Source organism: Dasypus novemcinctus, chromosome 9 (assembly GCF_030445035.2).
Source record: "Dasypus novemcinctus isolate mDasNov1 chromosome 9, mDasNov1.1.hap2, whole genome shotgun sequence".
NCBI lineage: Eukaryota > Metazoa > Chordata > Mammalia > Cingulata > Dasypodidae > Dasypus > Dasypus novemcinctus.
This window is the reverse complement of record NC_080681.1, coordinates 77069074-77096681: the sequence shown is the minus strand read 5'-3', so window position 1 is coordinate 77096681 and position 27608 is coordinate 77069074. Positions and strand designations below refer to the sequence as shown.

At 60.3% G+C, this 27608-nt stretch overlaps 1 protein-coding gene across 2 annotated transcripts; it reads left to right on the top strand.

Moving 5' to 3' along the window:
• Positions 1-2629: 2629 nt before the first annotated feature.
• PCSK9 (proprotein convertase subtilisin/kexin type 9) lies at positions 2630-27433 on the top strand. Of its 2 annotated transcripts, none has more exons than XM_058303516.2 (12): positions 2630-3466; positions 6678-6869; positions 9009-9075; positions 14432-14565; positions 15149-15290; positions 18668-18864; positions 20080-20263; positions 20970-21143; positions 21431-21579; positions 22208-22385; positions 23926-24107; positions 25659-27433. In XM_058303516.2, the coding sequence occupies exons 1-12, from the start codon at positions 3014-3016 to the stop codon at positions 25986-25988; spliced, it is 2382 nt and encodes a 793-aa protein (XP_058159499.1). In that variant the 5' UTR covers positions 2630-3013; the 3' UTR covers positions 25989-27433. The 2 variants fall into 2 exon arrangements, with proteins under 2 accessions (XP_058159499.1, XP_058159498.1); XM_058303515.1 differs by having other exon boundaries at positions 2929-3466; positions 8952-9075.
• The last annotated feature ends 175 nt before the right edge of the window (positions 27434-27608 follow it).

Below are 27608 nucleotides of genomic sequence, written 5' to 3'. Positions count from 1 at the left end.
GAATGACAGGAGGGAGAGAGGGGACAGTGGATGAACGAGAGCCCTGAAAGGCCAGGATGGGGTGGAGGAGGGTCTGAGAGGACAGGAGGCCAGTCCCCTCCACCCCAAAAGAGGAGGGAAGGAGGAGAAAGGGACGGGGGTGCCCCATGAGCACTCGAGGTGGAGGGGGGCCCTCTCGTGACCTGACCCCCTCTCCTCTGAGGGGAGAAGGCTGGCCAGCAGCTGCTTCAGAGGCCTTGGGCAGGGGCAATTAGTGAAGGATGAAAGCCCTGCCAAGTGGCGGGGGCTCAGGTGGGGCCGGCCCCTCAAAGGGAGCAGTGGAGGGTGTGGGATGAGAAGTGACTGCCCCTCTGTTCCATCTGTCACAGAGCGGAAGGAGCCTGCGGTGTGGCCCGCCCAGCTCCATCTAAACACACCCACCGCGCACTCCAGGCAGAGGGAACGCTCTCTTCTTTGTGCATGTGCTCGGTCATCCTCTGGGTACACTTGAAGAGCTCCCTGGAGATCAGAGGCCTTGTGTCCCAAAGGGGAGCACCAGGGAGACTTGTACCCACCTCTGCTGGGCTAGTCTTGCTACAGGAGGGGACCTTAGATGAGGAAGCTGCCAAAAGCCTGCTTCAAATTCACCTTGATTTACAGGCAAATGTGGAGAGCCACATGTTCCCGCTTCCAGTGAACAACTAGCCAGCTCCTACTTTGTGCCAGAGACTGTGGGACAGATGGTGGAGGAACAAAGTGGACATGGCCCTGACCTCACAGAGGTCACTGTCAAGTGGAGAATTTGATCAATGGTAGCACAGCCCTTGTTCAATCAGCTCTCTGGAGCAAGGTCAGAACTGCTGCTCATCTGCAGAGTGAAGTCATAAAGCCTCCTTCATTTCTTCCCAGTTTAGCTCTTCTGGGAAGAGTGAGCCTTGTGTTACCCTCGGAGATAAGCCCTGAGGCCTGGAGCTCTTCTTTCACCTTTGCAACCTCCTGCCTGGAACACAGTAGTTGTTTACCACTCCCTTGTCAGGCTGAGTTCTGGGACGTGGTGTGTAAAGGGAATCTTTGCAAATGAAATTGTTCAGCACACGCAACTTATGCCTATAATGGAATTCTTGAATGCAAATATGTGACATGAAAAAACTGAACCTTTGAAGAATAAATCCCTAAAATGTAGATAGATTGGTGCTGGTTGGAGATCAAAATTCATGCAAGCTGAATCTTTTGCAGGGAACAGTGTTTTTGTTAGACGATATTCTCCATCTTACAAGGTAATTGATGTGACTGTGCCGCTGTAAACTGACAAGAGTGGCCACACCTGGGGGCTCAGCATCCCTGGAAAGCCGAGCACAATGGGTCACTTTTGCTGGCGCTTCACAAGCCCATTCAGCAGCATTTCTCCAAGGCCAGACCTCAGGCTACCCACTGGAGAATGGGCGCAGAGATGGGGATCAAACTCCAGAATTCCTGGCCACACCCCAGACTGAGCCTCTAATAGGGAGTCCCGTGCATTTGCACCTTTAACAAGCTCCTCATCTGATTTCTCAGCAATGTGGATATTTTAAGGATACACTTTTAATAAAGTATCACATACAGAAAAGGTCAGAAATGAAAAAAAAAACAATCGGCATGCCCACATGCGGGTTAAGAAGCAGCATAACTAGCACCTGAGAAGCCCCGTTTGACTTCTTCCCTCCCCCCAGGTACGTCCTTGCCTCCAGGCCCTCAGAGCCACAGTATTATTAGGGGCCCAGGAAAATTTCCTTTAAAATTGAAAAAAAACGAACTTTTGGATCAAAGAAAATGTTTTAATGTATATTAATATGTTTGTTTTTTACACCAATGCAGTCATAAAATATAATATTATAAACAGAGAGAGAGAGGAAGGAGTCTGTGAAGGCAAAAGCACCCAGGGTCCTTGAAAGTACAATGAGGCTCGTCTTCCCCAGGACAGCAGACTCCAAATACCAAGGACCAGTTTTGCCTGTTCCGGAAGGAAGTCACGTAAATATCTACGGTATGGCTCTTTTGTGCCTGGCTTCTTTTGTCAGCATCACTTTTGTGATGCAATTCAGATTTGGTTTTTCTTTTTCTCCTCTGTTTCTCACTTTGATTCCCAGCCTGATCTTTTCCAAGCTCCTAGAATAGGGATGACAGTGCTCCCTGGTACCTGGTAGTTTACAGTAAATGATTTCAGTGACTTGGCCTGAGTTTCTTTCAACATGGAATGTGAAAGAACCCATCATTCATTCACTCATTCATTCATTCATCATTCATTCAGAAAGCAGCTATCAAGAACCTTCTTTTGTCAGGTGCAACCCCAGCCCTCAAGAGACTCACAACCTAGCGGGGGAGACAGACAGGCTACTGAATTATGACGGCGGGTAGGGCTGAGCAGCTGGGTGCAGCGGGGGGCCGCTGTCTGACGGTAATGAGGCTCAGGTAAAGCTTCTCGGAGGAGTTGCCATTTGGGCTGACTTTGAAGAAAGAATAGGAGTTGTTGGGGATGGGGTAGGGTGCATAAAATACTCCATTCTACAGGGAGCACGCATGTGGGCGCGGAAACAACCAGTGTCTTCAAAATCGCTGATTGGTGAGGTCGCGCAGGGTGCCTAAGGGGCAGGGGCTAAGTTGAGAAGGGCCCCGAGCGTCAAGCAAAGCCGCGGGAAGAACGCCGTGGGCAGCGAGGAGAGCACGGCCAGACGGCGTGGGCAGGGTCACAGGCAGCGGCGAGGCAGGGGACCAGAGGGATGGCTGGACGGCGCCCTGGCGGGCAGCGGGCGGGGAGGGCTGGCCCCTGACGAGGCGGATCCAGTCAACCCTGACCGAGGGGGCTCAGCTGAACTCGGTGCTGGCACCGCACGCTGGACTCCGCGCGAGCGGCAGAGACCAGGCGCCTCCCGAGCGCGGGACCCGCCTTCCAGCTCGATTACGATTGGGATTGCTGTGTCCTGCCTGCGAGGGGAATGTGACGCTGTCGCGGGAGGGCGAGGCAGAGAACTGGATCCGCCAGGCCCGGGGTCCGTTAATGTTTAATCAGATAGGGTCGCCCGATGGGGCTCGGGTGGCGTGGTCTCCGGAGCCCCGCGCGCCGCGCACCCACATTCTAGAGAGTTTCCGCTGCGGCGTCGAGGTGCGCACGGCTGCGGGCTGCGCCGCGCTTGCGGGCTCGGGATTGAGTGAGACGGCCAGAGCCCGAGACGCTCGCGGGGCGCGCGGCCCCCAGCCCCCGGAGCCCCCACGCGAGCCGTCGCGCGCCGCCCCAGGCCGCCCCTTCCTCCCGATGGGCACGGGCAGCTGCGAGGGGCGCTGGCGGCCGCTGCTGCTGCTGCTTCTGTTCCTGGGCCCTGCGGGCACCCGCGCGCAGCAGGACGAGGACGGCGCCTACCCCGAGCTGGCGCTCACCTTCGCGTCGGAGGAGGACAGCCCATCGCCTGCGGCCCAGCACGTGGCCGCCGCCACCTTCCGCCGCTGCGCCAAGGTGCGGGCGTCCTGGTGGGAGGCGCGGGTGGGGGGCAGACTCGCCCCGGGGACCGAAGCGCAGGCTGCCATTCATTCATCAGCCTCAGTGTCCCGGCGTAAGGGAGGCGCTCGGGTGAAGGTCTCCGAGGGTCCGCTGGTCACCCGGCGAGGGGCCTGGCGGGATCTCGGGGACTGCGCGCGGGGCGGGGGCTGGGGGCGGCTTGCGCTTGGACGGTACGCGGGGGCGCAGCGGCCGGAGCGCGCGGCTGAACTGTGTTTTGGGAAGGCGAGCGCAGGTGGGAGGTAGGGAAGTGCAAAGTAGGGAGAGCGGAGAGCACTGCCAGGATCGTCTGCCGAGATTTCAGATCTGCACCCCCCGAGGCTCCAGTGGCTAAAATGAATTAATGCCTGGAACGCACTTAGAACGGCACCTGGCACGGAGAAAGTAGGCTTGCTGTTATTCTGTGTGTGTTCCGACTTGGTTCGGGAACTTCGTACGGACAGTAGATGGAGCGTGTGTGGTGATGAGGGGATGTGTGTGGGGGGGGGTGGGGGGTGGGTTGGATGGAGGTTTTGGAGAGAGAGAGAGCGCTGCCCGGGACAGGGGAGAGAGGACAGATGGCGGGAGGCGATTCCTTTTTGACACAATTTATATTCTAAGAAAAGAACAAAACGAAAGGGGAAGATTTATTTTCGAGGGTCTTTGGGGTCTTGAGGGCGGGGGCTCGGGAGGCGGCCCGGAATGGCTGTTGTTTCAGGGTGGAGGGGAGCGAGACTGGCGCGCGGGCTCCTCGGAACCCCGCAAGCTGAGCCCAGCGCTGGAGGCTGGGCCGGGCAGAGTTGCTTGAAGATATCCGCCAGCACCTGGCCCGGGTGCTGTGGGAAGCTCCTGCCCCAGGTTAGGGACGGCTTGTTCCCTCCTTTAATAACCTTTCCAGGGCGCGGTAGAGACCCGGGGCTCGAGGTCGGAGTCAGACCACGCTTGAATCTTGATGGGTCCCTCACTGGCTGTGGTGCTTGGCAAGCCACTGGACCTTTTGAGCCTCCACTTCCTTGTCTTTTAAACGGAGGTGATAATCCTTCCGGAGTGGGTGTTGTGGAGATTCAGTGCCCAGCAAGTGGGGGCAGAGAAGGGCAGGGAACTCTGCTGACCCTAGGAGTGACCTCCCAGTGGAAGGGGCGGTGGCAGGAGATCACTAGCGGGTGGCTGTGTCCCAGAGCTGCGTGTGGTCTCTTGGTGAACTCTCTTTACTCTAAAACTGCTTCTGCGCTGACACTGGCCTGGCCTGCCCTTCTGCCCCAGGCCCCAACCTCCCGCTGCCCCCCACATTCAGTATACGGGGGTGGGAGTAAGGGGCCAGGTGCCCGGGTAGAGCTGCCTGTGCTGGGCGAGGTAAGCAGCAGGAGGCCAGGCCCTCCCTCCTGCAGCTTGACTCCCACAGGAGAGGGCCATGCTGGGCTCCAAGTGCTCTTCCTCGTCCCCCGAGCCTCTCACTTTCTAGAGGATGTGGCCAGGTTGTGGCCAGGGTAAGAAGGGGCATTACAAGTCACCACAGCCCCCAAATGTCCCTTGTCGTGAGTGCCCCAGCCTGAGAGGTGAGTGTGCAGAGGCTGGATAACTAACTGAGCCCAGCACTGCCCAAGAGGACATTTGGAACAGGAGCCCCTAAAGTTATTCCATCATTCAGTGGGTATTTTGTGTGAATCCAATTTAGAATGAGCATATTTTTTGGCTGGCAGAAAATGATTTTAGACAAATCCTTTGATTTTACTCATGAGAAACTGAGGCCCTGAGAGGGAGGTCTTATTTCCCTGGCGGATTAGAGCAGGACTATCAGGCAAACCCTCATTCCACCTCAAAAAGCACCCTCCATTCATTCGATTTCATTTAGTGGAGGATATTTTAGATGAGCCTTTGAGGCATGAATAGGAATTCAACAAGTGAAGGCGGCAGGGGAATTTCACTGTAGGTGGAGGAAATAGCTCAAACAAAGGCACAAAGCAGGGGTAGCCAGAGGTGGAAAGCAGGGCACATTTGTCCCTTATGGGTCTTCTAAACTGCAGGACATTCTGAAATCCAAAAAGCTCTTTTTGTCATTGATTTGCTGATAAAACCTGACCTGAACCGACATGAAGTTATTTCTGACCTTTCTTTATTCCCCTTGCATGGATGTTCATTTTCATATACTTTGCTGCATAAATGACAGTAAGGTTACAGGGTGCTGCTCTAGACTCCTCTGAGTGCCCTGCCTGCCGGCGCTACCTTTCTAAAGTCCAAGTCAATTCTGAATTTCGAAACCCATTTGGCCTGAAGGTTTTGGAGAGGGGTTTGTGGCTCTTCTACTCTGGCTGAGTCCAGTATGCACATGAAGAGGCGAGGAAGATGAGGCTGCAGAGGGGGGTTGAAGCAGGGGCCCAAGAGGGCCTCAGTGCCGGGCATGGAGCCTGGATGTTATCTGTTTGGCTGTGGGGAGCCACTGACGGTTCTTGAGCACATGTGTGTCTGTTGAAGGCAGTAGGAGCATCCAAGACCTACCTAAGACCAAAGCAAACCTATTCCTATAGACCGCGGCTGGAGTGCCCGCGCCTGCCCCTTCCATTTGCGAAGCATCCCCTGTGCTCACGCAGTCATCCCTCCCAACTGGTCCTGGGTGCTTTCCACAACCATTTAATTAGCTCCCCAGCAGGCCTGTGTGGTAGGAGGTATGGGTCTCACAATACAGAGGAGCCACTGGGAGCTCAGATAGGGTAAGTGCCTTGCCCAGGGCCACACAGCCAGGAAATATTGGGGCTGGGATTCAGGCCCACTCTCCTCTGGCCCCAGAGCCCATGATGCTTGCCCTATCCTGGACTGCCTCCGGGGGGAAATCGTGAATGCACAGAATGGGGAGGGAGCGCTTTATTCCGACTGGGGCATAGGGGTGTGTGTGCTTGTGACTGGAAGGCCTCTGTAGGAGGTGGCCTCTGGGCGGGTACAGAGGCCAGCTGCAGGTGCAGAGGGGGCTGAATTTAAAAGCGTTGCCTAAACTATGTTAATGTGAACAGTTGTTCCATTGGTACCTTTGTGTTTGTTTTTATCCTAATTTGGTAACTTCTCTTTATAGTTTGCTATACTTCATTGTTTCTTTTCTCTTTTGTCGTACTCCTTTGTACACAGAGGTGGGGGATAAGTACATGGAGGTCTTTTTCTTTTTAATGTCGTCATGTCCCTCCTCTCTGCTGGGGACCAGGACGCCTGGAGGCTGCGGGGCACCTACGTGGTGGTGCTGAAGGAGGAGACTCGGCGCTTGCAGACGGAGCGCACCGCCCGCCACCTGCAGACCCGGGCCGCCCGCCAGGGCTACCTCGCCGAGATCCTGCACGTCTTCCACGAGCTCTTCCCCGGCTTCTTGGTGAAGATGAGTGGCGATCTGCTGGACCTGGTGAGCCACTGCCTGGGGGCATGGCATGTACCCACTGTGGACTGTCCCTAGTGTGCCCATCCCTGAAAATCAGGACACAGTGAGCGTTCATTGAGCACTTACTGGGTACCAAGCACAGGGCCTCCTGGCTTTATGTACAGAATGCCCTTTAAGCCATATCCCAATGGTATGTCCATCTTCATTTGAAAGATAAAGAGACCAAGGTTCAGAAAGGACCACACAGCCAACCAGGGGCAAAGCCAGTACAAAACCTAGCTCAATTTACCCACCAGGCGTTCTTGTGCCGACACACTTGCTGCCCATGAGAAACCTGTAGAGATGAGGCCCCTGTGACATTCAAAGGGGCTCGAGGACCCAGGGAACAAATTCCTTTGGCACTGAATAGTATCCTGTGTAAGACAGGGCTTCTCTCCACCCAGCTCAGTCCTGATGTCACACCTTTGGCGGAAGGGCAGAAAGAGACTTCCCTTCTCCCCACCCTGGCCTTAGTGCTTCAAATGCGAATCATAAAAGCCCTTCTGGTTTTTGCGCTGCCCCTATGCCTGCAGCCCAATTCCCTGCCCCACCGCCAGTTTGATGAGACCACATGGTTCCTGTTTTCACACTGATTCTCTACTTGGCTGAGGTGCTTCACCACCTCCTGCAGACCCTGATGCCCAGAGTGGGGCAGGGGCTTGCCCAAGGTCACACAGCTGAGCTGAACTTGGACCCAGGTTTCCTAGCTCTGCTACACTACTGCCGTACGATTTAATTAGTTCAGCATACAGCGGTTGAACAACTGTTGTGTGCCAAGTCCTGTGGGCCAGTGACATGGATTGGACAAGGTCCCTGCCTTGGGGAGACCCATCGTCTAGTGGGGGAGACAGAAAGTAAAGTAAATACCTTCCATCAGTCTGCTCAACACACATTTAACAAGCACCCACTGTGTGCTGAGGTTACGAAGATGAATTGGACTCAGCCGTTTCCCTAGAGCTCGCAGTTGAGAAGGACAGACTGACAAATGGTGTTCTTTCCAGTTAACTGGGGTGCAGCGTGCTCGCGTGGTGGTGGCAGGGTGACTGAGGAGCCGCCACGGTGCAGGGTGGTGAGCACGAGTCCTGCCGGCCCTGGTAGCTGCTCAGAGGAGGGGAGGGCTGAGCAGCAGGCTGTAGGCACTTGCATCGAGGGCTTTGGCCTGGGTTCAAGTCCCGTCTCAGCCACCGCCTCATTTGTCTAAAACCCTGGGCCAGTGTCTTCACTCTTCTGAGCCTCAGTTTCCTGTCTGGAAGCCTGCGGCAGGTGGGTGGGGGGGTGGGGGTCACAATAGGAACGAGATGGTGAGGTGTTTAAGCAGATGCTGAAGGTAGAAACCCACTGAGGGGTGTGCAGGGTTAAGGAAACCCACGGGGATACTAGGGCACCCAAGGACAAATTGCAGTGGGAAGCTCTAACCACCCCCCAGATCCAAAGGGCAAGGAGAGGAAAGCGTTACCCAAGCCTGGTGGGAGCTGGTGGCGTGGGGGAGGGACTGCCCAGGGGAGCTGAAGCAGGGAGGGAGTGGGGAAGACAGACTCCCTCCCCGACTCCTGCTGGGGCTTCCCATCCGCCGAGTCCAGCCAGAGGCCCCCTGCCAGGGGCCCTGGGTGTTGTCGACTCCAGGGTCCGCCTCTCGGGGTGCCGCATGGGGCGAGAAGCAGGGCATGGATCCGGGGACACATAGAGAACCGCCAGAGCTGTTGCCGTGATTTGGGTGTCAAGCCCAGGCCCTGAGTGCCACTTCCTGTCCAGCCTGCCCAGCGCCTGGGCCCTGCCTGGCACCCAGATGAGACGCCATGGCAAGAATCTTTCCTGAAAGGAGTCCTCTGTGCCCTGCAGAGCTTGGCCCGGCTGCTGGGGTGTCATCAGAGCCGTGGGCTCCCCAGCTGGCTGGGGAATGAGGCGATCCCTCCCCTGGTCTGTCATCGGGGCAGCAGCGGGGAACCTGCCAGGATGCGGGGAGGAGTTGGGGTGTGACCGGGGCCAGGCCCGATGGTGTGGGGGCGACGAGGGCCGCGGGCGTGTCTGGCCACTGAAGCAGGGTCGTGGCCGCTCTGGCTCCCGCAGGCCCTGAGGCTGCCCCACGTGGAGTACATCGAGGAGGACTCCTCTGTCTTTGCCCAGAGCATCCCCTGGAACCTGGAGCGGATCATCCGCGTGGGATACCAAGCGAACGGACACCAGCCCCCCAGTAAGTCCCCCGTGCCCCTGCCCTGCCCCCAGCCAAGCCGCGCCCACGTGTTCTGCCCTCGCTGCCGACGGCCCTCACCTCTCAGCACCTCCACCCACCGCTTCATTCCTGCCCCACCCCTGCCTTCGCAGCCCCCCACACCTTCCTGTGGGAGGGAGAACGCGGGAATCTTTGCTCCAGGAGCGCCTCTTTCACCTGCTTCCCTCTCCTCTTGGGCTGGAATGGTCCAGCCGCCCACCCTCGCCTTAGCGAGAGGGTGGATCCGCCGCGGCTCTCCCCGAGGGTCCACAGGTCTCAGGACTCCCAACTGCCCCGAGGGAAGGGCAGGACGCCCTACCAGGCTGGCCCGGCCTGCCTGCGCTGCCCTCGCCTGGTCTCTGGCCCCGTCTCCCCGACTCCCAGGACCTCCGTGCCTCCCTGCCCCGGCCCCTGCAGGCTTTCTCGGCCTGGCGTGGGCTGGCGGTGGCAGCGGGGAGAAGGAGCTGTCGAGGAGAGGGGCCTGGGTGTGGCAGGGCCTCAGACGTGGGTGGAGGTGCCTTTTCTTGAGTTGGGGAAGCCTGGACGTGGGCCTGGTTTGGGGGAGAAGAGCAGGGGTCCTGGTTGGAACGTGCTGAGTTTGAGCTGCCCCTGGGATGTGGCAGTGGGACCCGGAGCTCAGAGGAAAGACGGTGCCGCCTGCTGGACACGGGGGGTCTCAGGGTGAGTGCCGCCGGCTCCCCTCACCTGCTCTCGGGGTCTTGGGAAGCCACATCCCTCTCTGAGCCCACCTTCCTCCTCTGTGCAATGGGCATGAAAACCCCTTCCCCGCCCTCCTCACAGGGCGGTTGTGAGGGTCCAGGGTGGTGAGGGATGTGCAGATGCTTTTGGAACTAGAAGAGCTTGGGTGGGTTCTGAGTCGCAGTATTTGGGCCAGAACTTCTGGGGCTCCCGCGCCTCCTGGCTCACGGCCAGGGAAGCGGGAGAAGCGGTACACCCCGCGGGGGTGTTGGCGGCACGGGGAGGGTCTGGTCAGGTGGAGTGTCCGCTTGCGGCCCCGCCCCCCAGGCTGTGTCCCTCCAGAGGGAGCCGGGAGCCCCCCGGCTTTCCACAGCCCTGGCTCAGGGACCTCCCAGAGCTGCTGCGTGTCAGGAATGGGGAGAGGACAGTGGGCAGAGGGTCAGAGAGGCCCCACGCCAAGCAGGAGAGAGAGAAGACCTTGTCTCTGCCCTCCCAGGCCAGAAGCAGCATGGGGGCCCTTGGCTCCCCCACTGGGGCGCCCATAGTCTGTCTTAAGTACCCCCCCAGCCCCGTGTACCCAGTGGTTGTGGAAAATGGCAGGAGTACAAGGCAGCGGTGTGGAGTCCATTCCAGAGTCCCATCGGGGGGGGGGGGTGTCTTGGAGGCCGTTGGGCTGGAGGTACCAGCAGACGAGTGCAGGGCAGACACCCTCTTTCATGGGGAGACCACGTGGCACAGTGGTGACGAGCAGGAGCTCTGGAGTCACACTCCCACACTCAAACCCAGTCTCATCACTCTCGAGCTGTGTCATCTCGGATAAGTCATTGACCCTCTCTGGGCCTCCCTTCCTCTGCAAAATGAAGGTAATTTTCGTTCCAACCTGGTGGCCTGGTGGGTTGTTGTGAGGGGTAAGTGGCTAATTGCTGTAGTGTGTCCGTATCCACACCTGGGGTGAGATAGTGAGCGTGGATAATGCTGTTAGTCCTTCCCCTTTCTCTTCCATTCATCAGAATTTCTTTAGTACCTGCTGTGTTCCAGGCACTGTACTCGGTGCGGGAATACAAAGATGAACAAGGTGGACTTGGCCTGCCCCTGCAGAGCTTATTGTGTGTAAAGAAGGGCCAACCATTATTTAAACAAATAGCCACAGGACTCTGATTGGCTCCAGTGCGTCAGCCTGAGAGGCCAGGCAGCTGTGAGCTGGTGAAATAGGCAGATCTGGCCCTCTATTGAGAGGTCAGGAAAGGCTTCCTGGAGGAAGCCTTGTATCAGCCACACAAGGGGAGGATGTCTGCGAAGAAATGAAATGTGAACTAGAGCCAGGCGGAAGGGAGGGGGCCCGTGAGGGTTTGAGGGAAGGACAGGTGAACAGGAGCCGAGGTTGGGGGATGAGCAGGGCCCGGGGCGTGGGGGCCTCTGGGCGGAGGTGCAAGGAAGCGCCAGGCTGTCCCGGCTTCTCAGGCACAGCAGTGGCTGCCCAGTGGAAGGGCATGAGCTCCCCGCCCTGGAAGCAGGCGCAGGGGTGGCACGCTGCCCAAGGCCACCGGGCTCTGAGCCAAGCCAGGCGCTAGAAGGCCTTCCGAGCGCCTTTGTCCCTGAAGGAGACGGTTCCTCTCGAGGCTGCCTTTTCCTTTCAGGACCTGGGACAGTGGTGTCCGCCTCACATGGCGGGGTGGAGGGTAGAAGGATGACTTCCAGGAAGGGCCCAGCAGGCACCGTGTCCCCTCTGAGCTGGCCTGCCCCTTTCCCGCAGCTCGCTGGAAGCCCGTGGCTTTGCCGGCAGGTGGCCTTTGGCTTGTGCCCCTGCTCCACCCTGAGGGAGTGCTGGGGGGTGTGGGGGGCGCCCCATGCCGAGGGAGCCTCTTGCCGCACTCGGTCTCCTGACCCTGTCCCGAGCTGGAGGAAGCACCTGTTCTCCAGCCTGCATTTAGAAGAGTGGGAGCTGCCTCTCTGAACCTCAAGTGCCCGCTGGGTTCTGCTGGGGCTGCCCCAGGCCCCTTGCACAGGAGGTGACCCAACGTCACAGTGGTCCTGGCGCCTGCACCCCATGCTCCTGGGCCCCAGGAGCGGCTCCTTGGAGCAGATGATCTGGCCTGGCATGAATCTAACGCTTAGGTATGGGTGGGCCGAGAAAGGACTCTGGCCCGGGCTTCACGCAGCTGCAGCCTCGGCTTTCTCCCCACCGAGAGGAGCCTGAACCAGAAGCTCACCCGGACGCTCTCCCCTCTTTGGGTGTCTTCTGTGTAGGTTTACGTCTGTAGTAAGTCCCAGTGCTGACCTCTGGATGAGCTTTCTCCACCAGGCTGTCTGGGATCTATCTCCCTCTCCAGCCGGCTGGTCTCGAGCACCTGTGCCCCCAGCTCCCAGCCTGGGGCCTCTGCCTGGTACACATTTACCCTGGCAGATGAGCTCCTGCCCTGTCTGGCCCCTGCCCACCTCTCTGGCCCTGTCGTGTTTCTCCCCCAGTTCAACATCCAGTAGTTCCTCCAGGGCCACCAGCACCCTTTGGCCTCAGGGTGCTCTCTGGTCTGAGCTTGGCGCCCTCTCAGCCCCACCCCTTCCCAGCCTGGCACCTGGCCTGTGGGATAGGTGCCCAGCAATGAATGAAGAACCAGGAACCGGCTTTGAGGATGTGGCAGTTTGATATTATTTATGAATTTAAAAAGAGCTATAGATTATGTTTGTAAACTGGTCTGTTCCTCTGGGTGTGCTAACCCTTTGATTGTATTAGCTTCAGCTGAGACATCTGATTAAATTATGTTAACATTAGGGCTTTGATGCAACCACGTCATTAGAGTGTGACTCAACATTGAGTCCTAGCCCCCTTGGTGGGCTGATAAAACAGACTCTCACATGGAGATAGACACAGAGAGGAACACAGGAAAAAAGACACAGAGAAAACACAGCAGAGGAGAGAACGTCGGTTTTGGTGCTGAAGCCCAGCGGAGAGCTGAGCCATTTGTCTGATAGTCTACAGCTGACCTTGTGAAGAGACCAGAGCAGCTGAGCCCAGAAAGAAATGAGCCCCAGGGAGAAGATGAGACTTATACCAGCCTATAGCTGAGATCAGAAGAAGCTGGACCCACAGAGCCTTAGGAGGGAGAGGAAGGCTGAACCCTTGAGCCATCACCCGCCATCTTGCTTCAATGCATGACGACAGACTCTGGGTGAGAAAGTACCTCCTATGGTACCTTGAGGTGGAGTCTCCTGGGGCCTTATAACTGTAAGCATCTACCCCCAATAAATACTCTTTATAAAAGCCAATAGACTTCTGGTCCTTTGTGTCAGCTCCCCTTTGGCTGACTAATACAGAGGAGCAGGCTGAGGCACCAGCCCGGGAAGGTAGGGCATGGCTGTTTGGTTGCCCGGGTCAGTTTGGAAGTAAAAGCAGTGCTCCCGGGAACTGGGCCAGTGGAGGCTCCTGCTAAGCCTGGAGGCCAAGGGCACGTGGCTGGTGTGGGCCCAGGCCCGGTGCTGACAACTGAGTCAGACCGGCGCTGGCTCTCCGGAGGCAGCATGGTGCGGTGGGAAGGCGCCGGCCGGGGGGCTGGCCTTGCCTGAAATCAGAGCCGTGGCAGAGCCACCTTAAGCCTCTGCTTCCTCAAGGGCTGTGAGATGAGGCATTTTCCGAGACTAGTGTGGTGGCTGACGCTGTGCTGCTCCGTCGCCCTCCAGAGGACCTGCTGAGTGGAGCAGCATTGACTGACAACCTTGGGCTGCCCGTGAGATGCACCGCAGGGTTCCCGCGAGCCTGTGACCCAGCAGGGCGGGGTGCCAGGACCTCTGCAGGGCCTCTCTGACGGGCAGGCTCTGCTTGGGGACTCGCGTTGCCCTGGCTGGGACCCTCAGAACATCACCGCCACCCGGGGCTCTTCTACCCGACCGCCCCGCCCTCCTGCTCCTTCCACGGTGTCAGACCCACACTGCAGGTGCAGGCTCCCCCGCTTCTCCCTCCAGCTGTGTCCTGCATGGGTCTGATCGCGTCTTGGGGCCTGTTTCTTGGAGAAGCTGAGCTGACCCAATTAGAAATGATTATAAAAATAAAGTGTCTGCAGACGGCAGGCTCCTGGCGAGTTTCCAGCTCTGCTGGTTTTCCCGAGGCTGCAACCTGTGTCTGCTGGAAACAATCACTCAGCCGTCCTGGCACCCTTGTGGAGTGGAGAAAGCCGCTGGCTTGAGGCCTCAGTTTATCTGTGAAATGAGCTGGCCGGCTCGGATCACCCAGATATCCTCAGCCTGCTTACGCTCTTAAAATCTGGTCTGTCTCCCTCCCAGGCTGGCTGAGACGTGAGAGGCTGTATACGTAGAGGATTGGCTTATTTCATCACTTCACCATAATACAGATTGTTTTTGTTCATATGGTTATTTCATAGTCACGTTAATATTACGAAGCCAGACAGCCTGGTTCACGTGCATTTGCCAACAGTGTGGCCTTGGACAAATCACTTGACCTCTCTGTGCCTTACTTTCCTTGTCTGTAAACTAAAGATGTAATTGTACGTAACTCACGAGGGCGTTTTGAAGGTTAAACGAGTTCATATTTAAAGTGCTTAGAGCAGGGCCTGGGAGATGGTGGGCCTGCGCTAACTCTCGCCTTGACCTCGTGGCTCTTCTCTCTCCCACACGTCGCCTTGGGAAGATGCGGGCAGCCTGGTGGAGGTGCATCTCCTGGACACCAGCGTCCAGAGTGGCCACCGGGAAATTGAGGGCAGGGTCACCGTCACAGATTTTGAGAACATCCCCGAGGAAGATGGGACACGCTTCCACAGGCAGGTAGGCGGCCTCCTGGCCGTGTCCCTGTCCCCCTCCTCTGGAAGTGGGCGGGAGCCGAGCGGCCTCGCTGGGGGCTGGCCCTTCGCTGGTGCGCTCAGCCCTGGCTGCCGTGCGGCTGGGTGGGCGTGCTTTCCCGCACGCCCCGGCTGCTTTCCTATGGCCGCTCTAACAAAGGACCGCAAACTAGGGGTTTAAATGACAGCAAAGTCTTGCCTTACAGCTCTGGGGTAGCAGTTTGAGCTGGAGCTGCCAGCAGGGCCGTGTGCCCTCTGAAGGCGCTGGGGGCAGATTCTGTTCCACGCCTCTCTCCAGGCTTCCAGGGGCCCCAGGCATCCCTTGACTTGTGGCTGCTTGACTCCAGGCTCACGTCCTCGCTTCCTTCTCTGCCTCTTCCCCGCTTCATGTAAGGGTCCTGGGGGTTGGACCCCCCCTTCCAGTGTGATGTCATCATAACTGTCCCAATTCCATCTGTAAGGACCTACTTCAAATAAGATTGCACTCTGAGGAATGGGTGATTAGGACCTCAGGCTATCTTGTCAGGGGACACAATTCAGCCCACAATGTCCCTTGTGTCGGTCGGCAGGCGAACAAGTGTGACGGTCATGGCACTCACCTGGCGGGCGTGGTCAGCGGCCGGGACGCCGGCGTGGCCAAGGGCGCCAGCCTGCGCAGCCTCCGCGTGCTCAACTGCCAAGGCAAGGGGACGGTCAGCGGCACGCTCATCGGTGAGTGATGGCGCCGGAGCTCCAGGGTCCTGGCCTCTCTCCGTCTGGACCCAGGAGGCTGCGGCTGCCCCAGGTCCAGAGATAGAGCGTTCTGGAGGGTGCGAGCAGGCAGGGGCCATGGATGGTCCAGGGTGCAGGTAGAGAAACCGAGGCCCAGAGAGAGGCAGGCTCAGCCCAGGTCACACATCGACCCTGCCCCAGTGGTCTTCCTACAGTTCCACACTGTTCCCCTTCACGAGTCCCTTGAAAGATCTGCTTTTGCCATGTTTTCTTAGAAGTGGAGGTGCCCTTGAGGTTATCTAAGCAAGTGTTCTCCATCTCCTGCTTGCACAGATCTAAAAGCAGGGGACTCCCTCCCTTGCGTGTCTGATTGGGTCCAAGCGCAGGTGGGGTGCCTGGCAGAGGACTTTTTCAAAATGTTTGCAGGTTGCTCCCTCCAGGCTACCTCTAGCAAGGACCAGCAGAAACCTAGGAGACTCTGGGACGGGGGTAGAGGTGGGGGGGCTGAGGACAGAGGAGAGGGAGGGAGCTCTTGTTTGTGGAGTTCATCCTGTGTCCAGACTGAAAGAGGACTTTGTACACCATGTCCTGAGGCTGCAGCTGTGATACTGTGAAACAGGAGGGAACTGGCTCAGAGAGGAGAGGTGACTTGCCCAGGGTCACACAGCAAGAGTCAGGGACCTCACAGGACAAGGTGCCGGGCCTGAGCAGCAGGTTGGCCTCCACTGCAGGCTCCTTGGCCCCTGAGCAGACGCTGGCCCTTGAGGCAGCAGCGGCCCCCAGGCCTGTGTGACCCACCCAGGAGCCTGCCTTGGGCTCAGCCGGCTCTGCCCCGAGACTTCTCTATCTGGGCACAGGTTTGATGTTGTGTTTTTAAGGCAAGAATCAATAACCCCCGCCCCATCTGGTGACTCAGGCCCTCCTGCCTGTCGCACCCCTTTATCGACTGACCGAAGTTCAGGCAGCGGTTCCTGAAGGCCAGTGCGCAGACGTGTGGACAGAGGCCCATGATCCTCAACCTGCTCTCCCCTGTGAAAGGCCTCCCAGGCCTAGTGCTCTGGCCGCGGGGTGGGGAGGGGGGCGCTTCCTGGGGAAGAGCAGATCCCTCCTTGGGGCCCTGGTCAGGGTATCTAAAGCCCCAAGCTCATTGCACAGGGTAGGTGGTGTGCAACAAAGAGTAGCTACTACTTTGGCTGCCCTCAGTTTCCTCCTCTGTCAATAGGATGATTGAGGTAAAGCATGCACACAGTAGGTGCTTAATAAATGGCTGCTCTAATTGCGGCTGCCTCCCAGTTCCACTTGGCTCCCTCCCTGGTGTGAGGAGCCTCACCAGCTGTCTCCTGGTGGAGGATGGCTGTGGAACCCCCACTCCTGCCCCCTACTCATCGCGGCCGAGCCCCCAGGCACATCCCAGAGATCCAGGCCTAGAAGGTTCTGAGCTGTCAGCCTCCATGGACAGAGCAGGAGCCTGAGCCCAAGAGGAGAAGCTGCCAGCTCCAGGGTTGCTGGTACGTCCCCCAGTACCAGGCTGGAGCCCCAGGCTGCTGGGGTTAGAACCGCCCACCGGCGGCCGTGGCCCGGGTCTGCACACGCGGCTCTGAGATGCACCTGCGGCCGTGGCCCGGGTCTGCACACGTGGCTCTGAGTTGCACCTGCGGCCGTGGCCCGGGTCTGCACACGCGGCTCTGAGATGCACCGGCGGCCGTGGCCCGGGTCTGCACACGCGGCTCTGAGATGCACCGGCGGCCGTGGCCCGGGTCTGCACACGCGGCTCTGAGATGCACCTGCGGCCGTGGCCCGGGTCTGCACACGCGGCTCTGAGATGCACCGGCGGCCGTGGCCCGGGTCTGCACACGCGGCTCTGAGATGCACCGGCGGCCGTGGCCCGGGTCTGCACACGCGGCTCTGAGATGCACCGGCGGCCGTGGCCCGGGTCTGCACACGCGGCTCTGAGTTGCACCTGCGGCCGTGGCCCGGGTCTGCACACGCGGCTCTGAGATGCACCGGCGGCCGTGGCCCGGGTCTGCACACGCGGCTCTGAGATGCACCGGCGGCCGTGGCCCGGGTCTGCACACGCGGCTCTGAGATGCACCGGCGGCCGTGGCCCGGGTCTGCACACGCGGCTCTGAGATGCACCGGCGGCCGTGGCCCGGGTCTGCACACGCGGCTCTGAGATGCACCGGCGGCCGTGGCCCGGGTCTGCACACGCGGCTCTGAGATGCACCGGCGGCCGTGGCCCGGGTCTGCACACGCGGCTCTGAGTTGCACCGGCGGCCGTGGCCCGGGTCTGCACACGCGGCTCTGAGATGCACCGGCGGCCGTGGCCCGGGTCTGCACACGCGGCTCTGAGATGCACCGGCGGCCGTGGCCCGGGTCTGCACACGCGGCTCTGAGTTGCACCTGCGGCCGTGGCCCGGGTCTGCACACGCGGCTCTGAGATGCACCGGCGGCCGTGGCCCGGGTCTGCACACGCGGCTCTGAGATGCACCGGCGGCCGTGGCCCGGGTCTGCACACGCGGCTCTGAGATGCACCGGCGGCCGTGGCCCGGGTCTGCACACGCGGCTCTGAGATGCACCGGCGGCCGTGGCCCGGGTCTGCACACGCGGCTCTGAGTTGCACCTGTGGCCGTGGCCCGGGTCTGCACACGCGGCTCTGAGTTGCACCTGCGGCCGTGGCCCGGGTCTGCACACGCGGCTCTGAGATGCACCGGCGGCCGTGGCCCGGGTCTGCACACGCGGCTCTGAGATGCACCGGCGGCCGTGGCCCGGGTCTGCACACGCGGCTCTGAGATGCACCGGTGGCCGTGGCCCGGGTCTGCACACGCGGCTCTGAGTTGCACCGGCGGCCGTGGCCCGGGTCTGCACACGCGGCTCTGAGACCATGAGCGAGGGTGCTGGGCAGAGGCAGCGGCGCTCTCAAGGCTTCCGTGGCCGCTGGTTCCAGGGCGGCAGTCAGGCCTCACAAGCACCCCAGTTGCAGCTGCCCCCCTTTACAGCGGAGGAAGCAGGCTCCCAGAGGGCGAGGCCACGCAGCTAGTGCGCCGGGAACCCGACTCGCACCCTCCTTTGCGTGGTTCGTGCAGAGGGGCGTTTGCGCCAGCCTTGAAGGATGGCAGTGAGGGTGAAGGTCAGGACGGGCAGAGGAGACCCTGCTCTCTCCCATGAGGCCTTGGATTATCCTCTCTGTTTCCTGCAAAGGGATAATGTGCAGATCAGGTGAGTTCGTCTGTTCAGGCCCTTTGAAGCAGAGCGGGCCGCACAGCAGTGCGGGCTGGCTGCTGTCCACCTGCTGCTGCTCCTTTGCTAATGTGTTTCCCCTGCCTAGCGGCTTGGTGGGGTGGGATGGGATGGGCAGTGACCTTGGCTTTGTCCTTCAGGCCTGGAGTTTATTCGGAAAAGCCAGCTGTCCCAGCCCAGGGGGCCTCTGGTGGTGCTGCTGCCCCTGGTGGGAGGGTACAGCCGCGTCCTCAATACCGCCTGCCAGCGCCTGGCGGGCACCGGGGTGGTGCTGGTGGCTGCTGCTGGCAACTTCCGGGATGACGCCTGCCTCTACTCACCAGCCTCGGCTCCCGAGGTGGGTTGCTGATGGAAACGCAGGCGGGCACGCGGGGGCCTCGTGCGGGTTCCCGGAGGCTGGACTGGCCTGCTTTGGGATGCGTTGTTAGAACCCCAAATGCGGGAGCTTGGGGCGGGGGGGATCCCGAGCCTCCACGCTCCTCGAGCCCATGTACGGCGTGGCCCACCCACAGCCCACCTGGAAGCGGCGTCGCCCCCGGCCCGAGCCACACCCCACTTCCTGGCCGTTCCCCTCCTGCACGTCTCTGCATCCTCCCTCCCTGCCCTCTACCCCCACAATCTCAACCCTCGTCTGGGCCCCCTTCCTCTCTCCCCTGAGCTGACACGACGGCGTCCCAGCTTTCCCCCCACCTCATCCGGGGCCGTGTCTTAAGTGCCCCGCGGCTGGGCGTAGAACGGGAGCTGCGCGCCTCACTCTCCTGCCCAACACCATTAGCGCCCTCTGGCGTCCCATGCCCCGGGGCCCCAGCCGGCCGCCACCCCAGTGAGCCTAATGAGATTCGGACAGTCCCTCCCTTGACAAGCACCCAGAGCGCCCTTTGTGCCCCAGACTCTGTGCCAGGTACGGTCTGGGCACCGGGGAGACATGGACAGACAGATGAAGTCTAGCTCCCCCTGGGGGTCTGTGATCCGCCCATGCATCTGACAGATGCTTGCAGGGGACTTGCTGTACGGCAGGGCTGTTTGGGTGCTGGGGGGTATTGGGGTGAAGGAACCCCATTCCATTTCAAGGAGCTTACAGCCTGGGGTATGTGTGCATTGGGGCCAGGGGGTGCAGACGTGAACTTGGCAGTGATAACCCAGGCCTTCCCTGGCAGCCACATTTAAAATTGCATGAAAGGGAACCCAGCATGGCCATCACTTGTTCCCTCTGTTTTTCTCCAGAGCACTTACAACCACCTGACCCACCATATGTGCCTGCTAGGGTTGGAAGAATGAATAGGAGTTACTGTTCACTTTTTGTCTGTCTCACCACTAGAATTAGTGCTGTAAGGACAGGGGATTTGTCTGTGTGTCTATCCCCAGCACTGGGAAAGGTACGGTTGCCAGACCCTCTTGCTGGTTAGACAGATTTCCCCCAGGAAGGGCCATTTGAGTGGGGCCCAAGTAGGTATGTAGGAGTTGGCCAGCCCATTTGGCAAGGTCTCAGTCTGTTCCAGTGGCCCTGCTTCTTGGCTCCCCTACCTGCCATCCCCTCTTCTCACCTCTTCAGGTCATCACTGTTGGGGCCACTGATGCCCAGGATCAGCCGGTGACCCTGGGAGCCCTGGGGACCAATTATGGCCGTTGTGTGGACCTCTTTGCCCCAGGGGATGACATCATCGGTGCCTCCAGTGACTGCAGCACCTGCTTTGCCTCACAAAGTGGGACGTCGCAGGCTGCCGCCCACGTGGCTGGTGAGTCACAGCTTCACCCCTCCCGGCCACCTCTTACAGCACCTCAGGTAGGCAGGGTCTGCGCCAGGACCTGCGCGTGCCAGGCTCTGTGCTGGACATGGGGGCCAAAGATGACAGGCCTTGTGGCGTGTGGACTTAAGGACACTCACTGGTGAGCGAGGCAGGTGCACAAACGGGTAACAGATAGTCAGGGCTGGGTCAGAGGGAGCCCGGAGGAGGCGCCCGCCCGGCCTGCCGTCGGAGAAGGCTTCTGGGGGCAGGGTGGGAGGATCTGATCTTGGGTTGGAAGGCTATATAGGAGTTTACCTGGTAAACAAAACAGCAAATTACCAAGGGCCAGAAGTGTGAGGACAGGATATGCTAGTTGGGCTTTTCCTTAGTCAGGGCTTATGGGTGGTTTCACTTCTGGAGGATAAGCGTGCGTGCGTCTGTGCATGTGCACATACACGGACATGCATGTGTGTGCAGGTCTGTGTGCCTTGCAGGTACATGTGCTTGTTGGTGTGCATTGTGTCTCTTTGCACATGTTTGCATGTTTGTACATGTGCACAAGCAGGTGCATGCGTGTCCTGTGCATCCACGTAAGAGCAACTGTGCATGCAGGCGTGGGGCGTTGTAGTGCATCTGCCCTTGCGCCTTAGCAGAGGAGTCCTGTGGGTGGGAAGGAGGTGGGGTCACCGTCTCGCACCCCCCACCCCCCGCCCAGGCATTGTGGCCATGATGCTGACCGCCGAGCCGGGGCTCACCCTGGCTGAGCTCAGGCAGAGGCTGATCCACTTCTCTGCCAAAGACGTCATCAACGAGGCCTGGTTCCCTGAGGAGCAGCGGGCGCTGACTCCCAACCGGGTGGCCACACTGCCCCCCAGCACCCCTGGAGCAGGTGAGTGGGGTGGTGGAGTGGGCGGAGTCCAGACTGGGGCCTGGGACATCTGTTCCAAGGTCACCCTCGTCTGGCTAAGGAGGGAGCACTTCGCCCTGGGAGTGGGGGAGATGGAACCAGAATTGGCCGTGAAAGGGCTTTGCAACCTTTTTAAAACATTTTAGTGGGAAAAGTTGAACGTGTTTGTAGGCCCTTCTTCCCCTCCCTTGCACTATAGATCCTTCTGGAGTCCTCTGTGAGCAGAGCCCCTGCTGGAGGCTCCCGCTCACGCCCGCGCTGCGTTGCAGGTGGACAGCTGTTGTGCAGGACCGTGTGGTCAGCGCGCTCGGGGCCTACGCGGGCAGCCACAGCCGTGGCCACCTGCGCCGCGGACGAGGAGCTGCTGAGCTGCTCCAGTTTCTCTCGGAGCGGGAAGCGGCAGGGCGAGCGCATCGAGGTACCTGCTCCCCGCCCCGTCGGTGCATAAAACACGATTCTGGCTTCTAGGCCTGGGTCATGCCTGACGCCTTGGAGACCCCCAGCAAGGCTCTGTCCCCGGGACTCCATTCACCCTTCTGCAAGTTTCCAGGATGGGGCTGGGGCAGGCACCGGGGCTCAGCTTCTCCCAGGCCAGCTGCTCGCCGGGGAGGGGGCTGGCACGCGCCTCGGGGATTTGCTGCCGCTGGGCTGGGGTCTCAAGGCGCCTTGTGGCTCAGGCATTACGTGGTTCTGGAAGCTGAGAAACCTCAAACCAGCAGAAATGGGGAATTAAGGACGCGGGGTCTGGCCACGGCGCTTTGGTGGAGGGGCCGAGGCTGAGGCCGGAGGGTGAGCACAGGCTCCTTTGGCCTGGCAGTCGGCGTCTGTGCGTGGGCTGGAGGTGACTGCAGGCGCCCCTGGAACCCCACTCGCAGGCCGCCTTGGTGGGAGTGAGCGCCGTGTCCCCGGGGCGGCCCGGCCCTGGCAGGGACGGAGGGTTTGAGGAACTCGGATGGGCGCCTCCGCGCAGGGCCTTCCAGCCTCCCTGGTGCGGAGCCTCCGAGGCCTTTTCTCACGCGGGCTCCTGTTTCCGTCTTTGGCTCCAGACCCGAAGGGGCCGGCGGGTGTGCCTGGCCCACAACGCGTTTGGGGGTGAAGGCGTCTACGCTGTGGCCAGGTGCTGCCTGCTGCCGCGGGCCAGCTGCAGCGTCCACTCGGCTCTGCCGGCCGGGGCGGGTGTGGAGACCCGTGCCCGCTGCCCCCAGCAGGGCCACGTGCTCACAGGTAGGCCTGGGCCTGGGCTGGGCGGGGGGGGGCCCCGGCGGGCTCGGCCCCGCGGAGCACGATCCGTCTGCTCTGCAGGCAGCCCAGCGCGAGCCCCGCTTCTGCCCCTTGCCCCCGGGTGACCCTGGCAGGCCGCGCAACCTCTCTCCATCTCGGCTTCCTGCTGGTAAGAGGGGACCTGGGAACGCCTGCAGGCCGGGAGGTGACGCTTCCGAGAGGCAGGCAGCGCAGGGAGGTGCCGGGAGGCCGATGGGAAGGCTGCGCAGGCCTTGGTTTGTATTTCCCTCTGCCCCTCACTAGCTCTGGGACCTGGCCAAGCTCCTTAACCTCTCTCTCTGTGCCTCAGTTTCTTATCAGTAAAACAGAGATGTCCAGTGCTAAGCATTTAGCTTGGTGCTGGGACATTGTAAATTATTATCCTCCTCACCCACTGCTTTAAAATCCATGGGCCACACATATCAGAAAGTATGGAGCTGTGAACTGGGCAGGTGGGCAGGTCGCAGAAGGGCAGAGACAGAGATCTGTGGTGACTGAGAGATGGTGGCCTCTGGTCGGGAGGAGGCTGAGCTGGCCAGCTCGGGTGGCGCGTGGCATGTCCCGGGAAGGGTTTGGGCGGGAGTCGGGAGCAGGCTGGTATTCCTGCTCAGGAGCTGGTTCTCAGTCGCGTGTGTACTGGGGAGCCACTGAAGGTCGGGCAGGTGATGGGGTGGGACCTGGCTCCAGGCTGAGCAGGCTGCCGTGTGAATCGGAGCCCCAAGTGGCTGTGCCCTCACCCCGGGCAGAGACCGCTGGCCGTGCTCAGCTTCGGACCCTAGCTCGGCGGGACGTCTCCTGTGTTCCAGCCACTCTGCCCTTTGGGAATACCCACGACCAGCTCGAGGGCATGTACCAGTGAAAAGTCACTGGAGCCAAAGAACTCCCACCGTCCGTGAGCCGGTCCAGTTGACTCCCACTTTACAGCTAAGGGGACTGTAATCAAGGCCACGTGGCTACGACATGATCCTGGCATGTGTGGCACACACGCCGGGTGCCATGCGCAGTGCTGGGGCTTCACGTGTGGGTCCTTAGGTCAGCGTCACAGCCTCTCAGTTTACAAACAGGGAAACTGAGCCTTGGTATAGCTGAGCAACCACTTTCCAAGGTCCTGTAGCCAGTGGGTGTGTCTGAAAGGGAGTTACCAGGTGCCACGTACAGATCCCAAGCTCATCTGGCTGTGCAGGAGGGGCCTGGTGGAGTTACATCTCCAGCCTTGTGGCCCCTACCCCAGTGCTCCTCATCTATGGGTGGAGACAGTTTACCCTGAGAAACTGAGGCTCAGAGAGGTTGAGTACCCTTCCTAAGGACACACAGCAGATCAGTGGCGGAGTTGAACTGAGAACCTCAGAGTCCAGTGGCTCAGGCCAGGACAGGATTTCTTCTCTATCTTGACCTGTTTCTGGGTTTCCCAGACTCTAAAGAGAAGGGGTTTGATGGGAGTGAGGAGGAGAGAGAGAGAGTCCCAGGGCATTCCCATGCCTGATCCGGCCCTCCTCTGCCGCAGGCTGCAGCTCCCACTGGGAGGCGGAGGACCCTGGCGCCCACAGGCGGCCCGCGACCCGGCCACGAGCTCAGCCCGACCAGTGCGCGGGCGGCAGAGCGGCCAGCGTCCACGCCTCCTGCTGCCGCGCGCCGGGGCTGGAGTGCCAAGTCAGGGAGCACAGCCTCCCGGCTCCTGCGGAGAAGGTGCGGGGACGCGGGGTGGGCGGGCGCCTGGGGCCCTGTGGGGCGGCGGCTGTCTGTCCCGCAGTGGCGTCCCGTGTCAGCGTTTTTGTCCCCACCACCCCCTCACGCACCTGGCGTAGATGCCGTCGGCAGCTTTTGAACCGTGGACAGCCGTGCGGGCGGCCGGGCCTGGGTTGGCGTTTGCCCGGGTTAGTGAGGTTTCTAGCGGCCCGTTCCTGACGGAGCCCCTGAACAAACCTGCTGGGGGCTGCTGGGGGCCGGGAGCTCTGCGGGACTCGGGGAATACAGGCTGACTCGGCCAGGGCCAGAGCGGGGACACCTGGGCTGAGTGCGGAGGTTTGGGGACAGCTCTGCTTACTGCAGAGCGGGCAGGGCCTGGGGCTGCGCCCTGCAGAAGCCTCGGCCGTGCCTGGAGCGGAGCCTTTCCAAGCCCCAGGGAGCTTCTCAGCAGGCGCTGGGGTCTCCTCTTAAGGAACTCCGACGGGGTTTTTGAAAGTGCAAGAGGGCGCTGACCGTGGTCTGGACCTTGCTTTTCTGGAGGGCGAGCGCTGCCTCCAGCTACTCGCTCACACAGCATGGATCGAGCACCGCGACACTCCAGATGTCGGGGACACAAACCTGCCAGGCCTCACTGCTCTTTCCCCCGGAGCGTCCATTCTAGCGGGGAAGACAGACAGCATGAGAAGTAAATGATGGAGCTCTTAACAGACGGGGAGTGTTATGGATGAGACTAGAACAGGGAAGGGATTGGGGACAGGCGGGGCCAGGAAAGGTCTCACTGAGAAGGTGCCAGTTCAGCAAAGACAGAAAGAGCCAAGGAAGCAAGCCATGAGGATGTTGCAGGGAACAGTGTTTCAGAGAGCTGGAACAGCCAGGGCCAAGGCCCTGAGGCAGGACTGTGTCCGGAGAGTATCAGGAGCTGAATAAGGGGAGGACTGTGGAGAGGAACTCAGAGTGGGGCAGGGCCAGGTGAGGCCGCGCCTGAGGACCCCAGTAAGGGCTTTGACTTTTCACCCCCCATGAGCTGGGAGCCACGCGGGAGGGAGGATGGCATTTGACCTGGGGGTTGACACACTCAGGCCGCTGAGCTGGGAAGAGACTGGGGGGCTCCGGCAGAAGCGGGGAGATCGGGTGGGCGGCCCCTGCCAAGATCCGGGCCGGAGGTGGGGGCTGGGCCCCGGGTGGGGAGATGTGGTCCGACTCTGGGATTTGCAGGAGGAGCCTACGGGAGCTCCTATGGGCCTAGATGGGTGGGAGGCGCGGAGACTGATTCCAGGGCTTTTGCTGAGCCACTGACCGACGGGGGTGCCCTTACGCGAGGGGAAAACTGGGAAGTGTGCATCTGGAGGGGGAGGAGGCTGGCTGTGTGGACGTGGCCGGAAGCAGGGCCGCGATGCCGGTTTGGCCCGCGGTTGGGTGCAGAGCTGGTGCGGAGCCCAGGCGGGCGCCGAGAGAACCCTCTCTGTGCTTGGTCCCGCCGAGGGCTCCCGTGAGGCAGGAGCCGGCGTGGGGCGGGCGGCCTGAGTGGCCCTCCTCCCTGTGCTCTGGCAGGTCGCCGTGGCCTGTGAGGAGGGCTGGGCCCTGACGGGCTGCAGCGCGCCCCCCGGGGCCTCCCCCGTCCTGGGGGCCTACGCCGTGGACCACACGTGCGTGGTGAGGAGCCGGGACGCTGGCACCGGAGGTGGGACGAGCGAGGAGACCGTGGCAGCCGTGGCCGTGTGCTGCCGGAGCCGGCCCTTGGAGCAGGCCGCCCGCGAGTTCCAGCGACAGCCGCGACCCCAGGGACCGAGGCCGGGGCGCGGGCCGGGTCTGGGTGCCGTGGTCCCGTCGGGGGAGCCCTGCAACGGTTCCGATTTCCCCTCCTTCAGGTCCCCTCCCTGATGGCCCTTCCTTAGCCCCCCGTGGCCTGGGCCTCCCTGGAACTCTGGGGTGGCACGGGGGGTGGACTGGGCTCCCAGCCTGGGAGAACGTGGTCTCCCCCTCCCCAGGCCCGTGCTGAGGAGGAGGCTGAGCGTAGCCAGCGAGCTCCCTCCAGCCCTGCGGGGCCTGTGCCCGCCACGGCACCTTTGAAATGGGTCCCGCTACGCTCAGCTTCCTGCCGGCCGCTCCTGAGGTGCCAACGCCCACGGGCCAAAATACCTTCCATTGAGTCCCTGCCACATGCTCAAGTCTCCGTGAAAGAGGCAGTATTCTCCCCGGGGGCGGTGAGCAGGCACCTAGGGGCTAACAGGGTTCAGGTATCAGTCAGGGCAAGTGAGTGTGGAAGGTGGAGACGGCCCCGAGCCTCTTGCCCACTTTGGAGAACCCCTCTGGGCTCCCTAATTAATGGGGCACGGGTATGTGTGTGTGGGGAAAGGACAGGTGGCAGTGCTGCCCCAGATCTGGCCAACAATTTCAAAGTCTCTAACCACATTCTCACAGGGTTTCATGGCAGCCCTGGGACAAAGGCAGGGCCTGTTCTACCCATTGGACAGATAAGGAAACTGAGGCCAGAAGAAAAGCCCAGAGACTTGGGTTCAGGCCTTCTCTTTCTCTCTCTGGCCTTGGTTCCCTGTCAATTCTGTGATCTCCAGGCCCTCCTGCTGTGAGGACTCACTTCCCGGAAGACAGATTCGGTGGGTGAAATTCCCAGCTCTTGTGCTCGCCCCTGAGCTGCCGGCAGTGCATCAGAGACCCAGCCCCGTGTGTCCCAGATGATGGTGGGGCCGTGCCCGTTTCCCCTGGCTGCCCTCCCCTGCTCTAGTCCGGGCGTTATTCACCCGGGATTGGCCTGCACACACATCACCTCATCCAGTCCTTTCAACTCCCCCATCCGCTGTCACCCCCACTTTATGAGGAAGAAATGGGGAGCCAGAGCAGGGAAGTGCTCTCCAAGCGCACACTGTCAGGAAGTGAGGTGGCACGAGGACACACCCCCAGATCCAGCCACGCTAAGGCCAAGCCTCTTTTGAATGCAGCAGGTTGGGCACCGCCTTTCCATGTGTTTCCCATTTTGCTCCCAAGGGGAGCACAGGCCTGAGGTCGCAGTGCAGGGAGCCACACGGAGCACACACCTCGCCCGCTTGTTTCCAGGCTCTGGCCCCTGTGGAAAGGGGCTCTGGCTGTGGCTACCTTCACTTCACTGTGGCCTGGTGGAGAGGGGAGCACACACCTTTTCCCCACGAGCAAACAAGCTGCATTTATCTCGTCTGTTTGTGAACGGTTCTGTTGCCTTCTTAACAGCAAGAAACTTTTCTAGACCTGCTTGTAACTTGAAGATATTTATTCCACATTTTGTGACATTTCTATTATACAGTGACTTTTAAAAATAAAAACTGTCTCGTCATGGCTCTTGCCTGGATTTGAGTGTTTAGGATGATGCCTTGCTTCTACCAGGCACATGGTAAAGGTCTACAGAATGGCTGAGTAAAGCGAAGTATTGGATGGGTGTGTGAAAGCTGGTAATGTGAGCTTATTCCTTATGCCTGTCCCAGGAATGAAATCTGTCTTCCTGTAGCCTCC

Coding starts and splice junctions, on each gene's coding strand:
- PCSK9 (XM_058303515.1), top strand. CDS start 3,014: ATGTTTAATCAGATAGGGTCGCCCGATGGGGCTCGGGTGGCGTGGTCT. Junction 6,870..8,951: donor GTGGCGATCTGCTGGACCTG/GTGAGCCACTGC, acceptor TGGCTCCCGCAG/GCCCTGAGGCTGCCCCACGT. Junction 9,076..14,431: donor GAACGGACACCAGCCCCCCA/GTAAGTCCCCCG, acceptor CGCCTTGGGAAG/ATGCGGGCAGCCTGGTGGAG.